Source organism: Nicotiana tabacum, chromosome 24 (assembly GCF_000715075.1).
Source record: "Nicotiana tabacum cultivar K326 chromosome 24, ASM71507v2, whole genome shotgun sequence".
Lineage (NCBI taxonomy): Eukaryota > Viridiplantae > Streptophyta > Magnoliopsida > Solanales > Solanaceae > Nicotiana > Nicotiana tabacum.
Genome location: NC_134103.1, coordinates 7,766,923 through 7,774,875, shown reverse-complemented (window position 1 = coordinate 7,774,875; position 7,953 = coordinate 7,766,923). Strand labels below are relative to the sequence as shown.

General features: G+C 34.4%; 2 protein-coding genes across 2 annotated transcripts; one reads left to right on the top strand and one right to left on the bottom strand.

Moving 5' to 3' along the window:
* Positions 1-236: 236 nt before the first annotated feature.
* On the top strand, positions 237-4,998 carry LOC107778807 (transcription factor TGA2.3-like). Its single transcript, XM_016599117.2, has 11 exons — positions 237-549; positions 868-971; positions 1,100-1,182; positions 1,513-1,758; positions 2,628-2,705; positions 2,815-2,874; positions 3,480-3,557; positions 3,647-3,704; positions 3,798-4,069; positions 4,151-4,396; positions 4,494-4,998. Exons 1-11 carry the CDS (start codon positions 452-454, stop codon positions 4,644-4,646), a joined length of 1,476 nt encoding a protein of 491 aa, XP_016454603.1. The 5' UTR covers positions 237-451; the 3' UTR covers positions 4,647-4,998.
* A 345-nt stretch (positions 4,999-5,343) lies between these two features.
* On the bottom strand, positions 5,344-6,188 carry LOC107778811 (uncharacterized). The gene is made up of 2 exons (XM_016599119.2): positions 5,700-6,188; positions 5,344-5,468 (listed from the first exon to the last, which is right to left on the bottom strand). Exons 1-2 carry the CDS (start codon positions 6,067-6,069, stop codon positions 5,410-5,412), a joined length of 429 nt encoding a protein of 142 aa, XP_016454605.2. The 5' UTR covers positions 6,070-6,188; the 3' UTR covers positions 5,344-5,409.
* Between the last annotated feature and the right edge of the window lie 1,765 nt (positions 6,189-7,953).

The following is a 7,953-nucleotide window of genomic DNA, read 5'->3' as shown; positions in this document are numbered from 1 at the left end:
TAATCCAGGAATAAATTATCGTAAAATTAAAAATAATATCGGAGTAATTTATATCTGTCAAAAAATAAAATAATACCAAACAGTTAATAAAAAATAATATCAATATAACTAATTATAACATAATTAATTTAAAGATAATTAATCTCAATATAACTAATTAATATAACTTGTCATCCAGTCAAATGACCCCTCAGTATTTAACTGTTGCAAATAAAAACCTTACTGATACACAATCTTTTGTTGAAAAAAATAGATAGCTTTCAAGATTTTCATTCTCAAAACTTTTCTCTCTTACTCTCTTATATAATAACACTCACTATTCGTTCTTGTTTTCTTTCACCAACTTTGTGAAGCAGCTGCACAAAGAAAAATACAGACAAAATTGTTGGGAAAAGAAGAGTTTATTTGTGTTGAAGTTGGTGGTGGTGAGAAAATAGAGAACAAAAAAATTATGCAAGCTTTCAAAGCAGCAGTACTACCAGCTGTTACTCTTAACAATAATAATAACAACAATTCTAATATGTATTGCCACTCATCTTTTTACCTCAGGTACCATTCTTCTCTTTTTTCTTTCAATTCTTTTTTCATGTTAATGGAGTTTAATTTTTGCCTTGTGTTTTAGTTCATTTGATTAAATGGCTTAAAGGGTCAGTTTTTTTTTCATGTTTTTAACTTGATTTGTGCATGTTTATGTAGTTTAAATTTTTCTTGGTTTTTTAGCTCTTTTAGTAAATGGCTTAAAGGGTCAATTAATTTCATGTTTTCAATTTGATTTGTGCATGTTTATTGAGTTTAACTTTTTCTTGTTTTTTAAGTTTGTATGAGTTAATTAAGGGATTAAAGATTCAATTTTTATGTGTTGTACAGAGGAGATGAAGCTAGTAGACATGCAGCAGCACGTTTTGCTGATATTGGAGAACTTGAACAGTCTACAGGATTTCCTCAAGAAGATGCTATTAGTTTAAGCAGAAGTATTCAATTCTCTTTCTCACTTAGAAATATTTATGTTTTTCTTGGTTTTTAAGTTCTTGTATGATGTTGACCTTAAAAAGTTTGATCTTTTTTGTTGTTTGGTTTTTGGTTTTTGGTTTCTTGAAAGGTTCTTTATATGGTGAGATGAGGCCAAACAATGTTGGTGTAGTTTCTTCAAATAATAACTTGCATTTTGGTGAACTTAATACGGTAAGATCCTCAACCCACAAAAATTAACCATCTTGGTACATACTCTTCCGTTCCAATTTACGTGACACTATTTCCTTATTAGTTCGTTCAACAAAGAACGCCTCATTTCTATATTTAGAAACTGCTTCACCCGAATCAGATCCTCCAAAAATGCACTAATTTTTGGAGGATCCGGCATGCGCCCGGCAATATTTTCGAAGAGTACGAGACTTCAAAGGTCTTGCTTAAATGTCACCTAAATTGGAAAGGAGGGAGTATATCATATAATATATATGTATATTGTGTATTGAATTAATGATGTGAAGTGTGAAAATTGGAATGAATGTGCAGAGTATAGGGTCAACAGAGATGGGGTCATCAGAAACAGGAGGGGTGGAAGCAGGGGGGAGGTTTATGTTGCACAAGGCACAAACAGCAATGGTGGGTGGTGGTGGTGTAGTAGGCGGCGGCGGCGGTGCGGTGACTTTGGGAAATGGCCATTTTGAGAATTGGGCAGATTCTGGTATTGCAGACAATAGCCATAGCCAGCAGACTGACACTTCCACAGATGTTGATACTGATGAAAGAAACCACCAGGTTTTTAGCTTTCCCCTTCCTAATTGCTATTTTTGACATTTAGCAATAGTCCATCCTTGTCTTTTCTTTGTTGTTATTATTTCTTTTATGGCGCTACACAAACAGTAAGGATTCATATATCCGTCTCCAACTTGGTTGTGATTGAGGCACAATTAGGGTCGTTTGGTACTAGGGATAATAGATAATTAATTCCGGGATTAAATTTGAAATGAGTTTATCCATGTTTGGTTGGAATAAAATCACAGTACAACTAATCTTCCGGGATTGTAGTATTATCTTTATCCCTGTGGGAGGGTGAGATATCACTTGTTTCCCAACCAAACAACCCCTTACTGTTGTTGTTGTTATAATGGGGATGATTCATTAGTGGTTAATAATACATTATTATCATAATATTTTGGGCTAGTGAGTTTATAATAATTTCATGTATAAATGAATTAAAAAATGACGGCAATGATCTTGAGATTAAAATGGAGTTTCAGTTTTCGTTATATTAAATATCACTTTTTAGGCAGAAAGAGAGGTATTAATTTCACTTATCCGAATTTAAGCTAGGTAGGGTAGCATTAGGATCTTATGTCACCCCAAAATCTTGGTTAATAAATTGAATATATCAATTGATTAATTACCGAGTGTGCAGTATCTTTGGAATTTAATGAATGATTTGGTCAGATAGGGGAATGGCTAGGGAATACTCAATTAATGAGCCGGTTGTTTTTGTTATTTTCATCTACTTTTGTGCTGTTTTAGCCCCAGAGAGAGAACATAACCCGAGGGGGTTGAGCCATCTGGATATCAGTTGGTGTGTTTATATCTAAACCAACTCCTGTTGTTAAGTGTTTGTATTTATTTGTTTTATTATATCACAGGGCCAAGGGGTTCAACATGGTGCATTAATGACTGTGGACTCCATCGATCAGTCCAAAGTAAAGCATGGAGATCAGAAGGTGGTTGAAGTTGTTTACTCTTGTCTGTTTCTTCCAATTGTTATTCACTCCATTGTATCTGTTGGTTACATTTTACTACCGTATTTACTTAAGCTAAACTTACATGCAGACACTGCGCAGGCTGGCTCAAAATCGAGAAGCTGCTAGGAAAAGTCGATTGAGGAAAAAAGTAATATATTCACCTTTCTCAAATTTAATTGAGATTTATTTGGCTAATCCGGTAATTTTAGATACTTTTTATCCATGAGATTTCTATGCCAGAGTATTTAACATCTATGAACTAGTTGTGTTTGAGCTGTTTAGTTCACTTTAGTTAGTGACTGTGGGATGTCATATTGCCTTTCTTCAGAAAATGTTCCCCTTAATGTATGTGTAGAGTGGCGACGAACAAAATCTCATGCATTACTTCACAGCCTAGATAACATCCAGATGGAATTGAAAGCTAAAAAAGTAGGAAAAACAAATGCAAATTGTGTACGGAAGTCCCACTCTATGCAATTGTACATCACATGATATTCTTGCTTTGTATGTTTTTTATATGTTGCTGAAGGGGTGCATTTTATAGTTATCCGAAACTTAAGAGTTTTGCTTTGCTGCAATATTGATAAGATCAAGTCACCTCAGGTGTTGCATTATCTTAAGCATGGTTATAGCTCAAGAGTCTTAGCTGAACGTTTAGGCTTACCAAGTTGTTGATCATTGTTGGTCAATGTGCAATATGTCTTCTTAGATACTCGACGTTTTAATGATTATAAGGTTTTTTGGTTTGCACAGGCATATGTTCAACAGCTGGAGACTAGTAGGCTCAAACTATCACAGTTAGAGCAGGAGCTAAAACGAGCCCGCCAACAGGTATCTCTCCCCCTCCGCAACTAGTAAGTAGAGGACTCACCGACAAAATTTGATAAGTCATCTCTTTCTTGCTAATTTCTTGGACACAGGGCATATTTATTGCTAATGGATATGCGGGGGATCAGAGTCTTTCTGCCGGCGGAAATGGTTAGAAATTTCCAGCCTTGGTAGCATTCATTTCTTTTATCATTAGTTAACGACGTTGCACTGAAACTGGGTAATTTATGATACTTTGCACAGGGGCATTGGCATTTGACATAGATTATGCACGTTGGTTAGAAGACCATCAACGACTTATCAGTGATCTCCGATCAGCTGTAAATTCGCACAGGGGAGATAATGAACTGCGCCTTCTTGTTGATGGAGTAATGTTACATTATGACGATAAATTCAAGTTAAAGAGTGTAGGAGCAAAATCAGATGTTTTTCATATGCTGTCGGGCATGTGGAAGACTCCTGCGGAAAGGTGTTTCATGTGGTTGGGTGGATTTCGTTCTTCCGAGCTTCTCAAGGTTAACTTAGGCTCTTGTTTAAAGTGTCATTTCGTATTGCTTTTTATTTTCTTAAACTGAGGTCCGATTTTGGAAATACAGATTCTTGGAAACCACCTTGAACCATTGACAGAGCAGCAGCTCATGGGCATATGTAATTTGCAGCAGTCTTCTCAGCAGGCTGAGGATGCCCTATCGCAAGGCATGGAAGCCCTGCAACAATCTCTTGTCGATACACTTTCATCGGCGTCTCTTGGCCCTACTGGCTCCGGAAACGTAGCCGACTATATGGGGCAAATGGCAATCGCAATGGGCAAGCTTGCCACCCTTGAGAACTTCCTTTATCAGGTAACCATCCTTAGTTTAAGTTCTCGATAACATGTGCTCCGTACTATTTTTTTCTATACAATGGAGTTTACCTGTATGATTTTCTTTTATTTGCTAGGCTGATCTTCTGAGACAACAAACTTTGCAACAATTGCATCGAATCTTGACCACACGTCAAGCTGCTCGAGCCCTGCTTGTTATAAGTGATTACATGTCAAGGCTTCGGGCACTCAGTTCGTTGTGGTTAGCACGCCCCAAAGACCAACTCTAGTAACACGAATACTCATCTCTACAAAAGTGATGCATTTTGTAAGTTCTTAATTGTGAAGATAGTGGTTACTATATGGTAGCTCGCAACTTTCAAAAGTGAGTGATTCGGAATTGGTACAATGCCAGCATATAGTTCTTGGCTACTTTCTCGAGCCACACGTCTCAAAAATATCTTGAGACGATTAGGGATGGATCTGTCAACTATTTTCTAGGTTCTGTAGAGGTACAACTAGCTATTTTCTTGTACTAGGAATGTTAGTCACCTATTCGAATATAGTCCTTAGTAAATCGTGTTATGTAAAATTGTCATCCTTCTTGCTGCTGGTAGCAATTGATGTTTTGCTTTTTGGTTACGGAGAAGGTTTCTTCTCACATTTATCTATTTCTCCTTTTTCCTATAGTAAAACATCTAGTAAAGTTGTTTCCATGTGACTAGGAGGTCCGTGACCGAGCCGTGAAAATAGCCCGAAATGCAGGGTAAGATTGTATAGAATACACCCTTGTGGTCTGGCCCTTCCCGGATCCTGTGTATAACGGGAGCCTAGTGTACTGGGCTGCCCTCTAAAGCATCTGGCGATTCAACTTTTAAATTCATAAAAGAATCTTTACAAAGCTAATGCACCAAAACCTCAAGAGTTTTGTATGACTATATTGTCTACATGTATATATATATATATATATATATATATATATATATATGACTATATTGTCTACATGTATATATGATACAATGGATTTATTTTGATTATTGAAACAACTAAGATTTAGCAGTTTCCTGCTGCCACTGGCCTGTATGCTTTTCCTCCTTCAGTATTCTTCCTTCCTGGAGATAGACATAAGAAAAAAGTATTAGCAACAAGAGATAAAATGAAAATTATTGAAATGAGATTGGTGCACTAAGCACTAGCTATGTGCGGGGTTCGGGGAAAGACTGGACCACAAGAGTCTATTGTATGTAGCCTTATCCAAGACCTCTTGGTCACATAACAACAATTTTACTAGTTATGCCAAGGCTCTACTTTAGATACTTTCGTATATGAGAAAAGAAACATACTTGGCTTATTTCTTCTTCTGGATTTGACAATATGTGGTATGAAAACTCCTGTTCCATTGAACACTTCATCTCTATTGCCTTTTCTCCACAAATCTGATAACCATTTTGGAACTTTGTTGTTATCCTCTTTATCTCCAGACCAAGAAAAATGAACTCCTGCAGGTTGTAGAACTGAATAAGATTTCATTTCTACTTTGTTTGAGTTCTTGATTTCATTTGAATATTGATCATCTTCTTCATCTTCTGTTGTCAATATTAACACTTGTCTTTTAAGTTCATCGTAAAAGTCGTCGCCTTCGAATTCTTCCCAACAACTTATTCCCATGTTCCTCTGCATCTTTTGTATCAGCTTGTTATTGTATACTTCCATTGATGATTTTGAAATGATTGCTTGAGTTTTTTTTGAGTTTTTGCCTTGTGAAATTTATAGTGTGTGAGAAGAGAAGGTTTTGTGATTGTGGTCAAAGTTACTAGTGAATTGGAACTTGGTCTTGTAAGACGTTTCCAAGTGGAAACTAATCCAAAGAATATGCCTACTTTTGTATGTTAGTCTATGCTTGTAGATTAACTTTAATTTTTTTAATCACAGGTCATATAGTGTTTGGTCTAGTTGTCCGCATGTAGAGCAGTAGAAGAATGGTAAAGATGTTTTCGTACGACCTATAGGTCACGGATTCGAGCCGTAGAATTAGTCACTAATGCTTGCATTAGGTTGGATCGTTCATATCACACCATTGGAATACGGTCCTTTCTCAAACCTTGTATAAATGTAAGATATTTTGTACATTAGCCTTTTTTTTGTCCTCAAATATTTTACCGTATATATCTTATCTTTCGTATGGATTAATTCTGTTCGTTGAGGATTAGACAGATAACTTATTCTAATATTAACACCTTTGAATTTTCGTCTTCTGTTTGCGTGTAGTCGTATAACGTTTGAAATCAGGTCAATGATATGAGTGGACCCTTTGTTCTCAAGTAAATTATTGGATTAGTCCCCAAAGTTAAGAAAATGATACTCTACTCAACCTAGAAGAATTGTATTATTGACTTTTTATACATTAACTGTTCACATTAATGTCTTCTACCAACTTTCGCAATGTAATTCTTTTTTGTTTTCTTTCATTTTTCTGTTAAAGACATGGTCCTCCGTTTTAATTTATGTGAACCGATTTGACTGAGTACGAAGTATAAGAAAAAAGAGAAAACTTTTGAACTTGTGGTATAAAATAAGGCAGAAATATTTTGTGTGGTTATAAAACATTGCATAAAGATAAATTATTTCCAAATATATAAAGAAATTATTTTTTTTGGCACGAACTAAAAATAAAATAGGTTCACATAAATTGAAACGGATGGATTTCTACTTTAGATTCTTTAGAAGTTTAAGACTAATATTAAAAGGATTTAAGTTATATGCACTCAGTGGCGGATCTACACTTAGATTGATTAAATAATTATTTACGTATATTGAACTTTTGTTAAGCTAGGTTAAATATTTAATTTAGTCAATTGCAATCGTAAACTAGATAAATGTGTCATGAATGATAGACCTTTTTGAAAGCTTTTCTCTTGTGTAAAATCCAATTCGAATTTATTTTGAACCTTGTTGGACTCCCCTTTTCTTTGTGTTTTTTATTTCCTGTCCTAGTCATTTTCCTTTTCGTCTATTTTTCGATTTCCTATTTGTCGTTTTATTAATTTTTATATTTTTTTCCTCTATTCTGTTTATTTTATCTGTGATCTCTAGCGAGAACACTCAAATAAGGGACTTCAAAATTTTAAAATCCCATAAAATAAGCATTTCTTTTAATGTCAAATATGTAAATTTCTTCTTTCAAAAAAGAAAAACTTGGGTGTCGATGGGCATTTTGGATCGAGACCAAATACAATTTTTATAACTTTTTTGTTTAGTATATCACAAAAAATTGTTCTAATTTAAATCTCTTTACTATTAAATTTTGATGATAGTTTCGTAAATTTCTTAGAAGTAACATGAGATTTATGAATTTGATTTTGCAACTTGTAGTTTATATTATTTTACATTTACTCGTGGGGTGTAATGTACCTATTGAATCTTTTTCTTATTATGATTGGTGTAATTCTCTTTTTAAAGATGTTATGCAAATTTATTTTTATTTTTTAGTATATAGAAAAAATATAATTCTCATAGTGAAAATGTTAATTTTACTTGTCTTGTTAATAATAAAGGTGTGATTCCTTTTTTTAAAATTGCTAATTATGTTTGTTTTTT

Coding starts and splice junctions, on each gene's coding strand:
- LOC107778811 (XM_016599119.2), bottom strand. CDS start 6,069: ATGGAAGTATACAATAACAAGCTGATACAAAAGATGCAGAGGAACATG. Junction 5,469..5,699: donor CAGAAGAAGAAATAAGCCAA/GTATGTTTCTTT, acceptor GTCTATCTCCAG/GAAGGAAGAATACTGAAGGA.
- LOC107778807 (XM_016599117.2), top strand. CDS start 452: ATGCAAGCTTTCAAAGCAGCAGTACTACCAGCTGTTACTCTTAACAAT. Junction 3,705..3,797: donor TCTTTCTGCCGGCGGAAATG/GTTAGAAATTTC, acceptor TACTTTGCACAG/GGGCATTGGCATTTGACATA. Junction 4,397..4,493: donor TTGAGAACTTCCTTTATCAG/GTAACCATCCTT, acceptor TTTATTTGCTAG/GCTGATCTTCTGAGACAACA.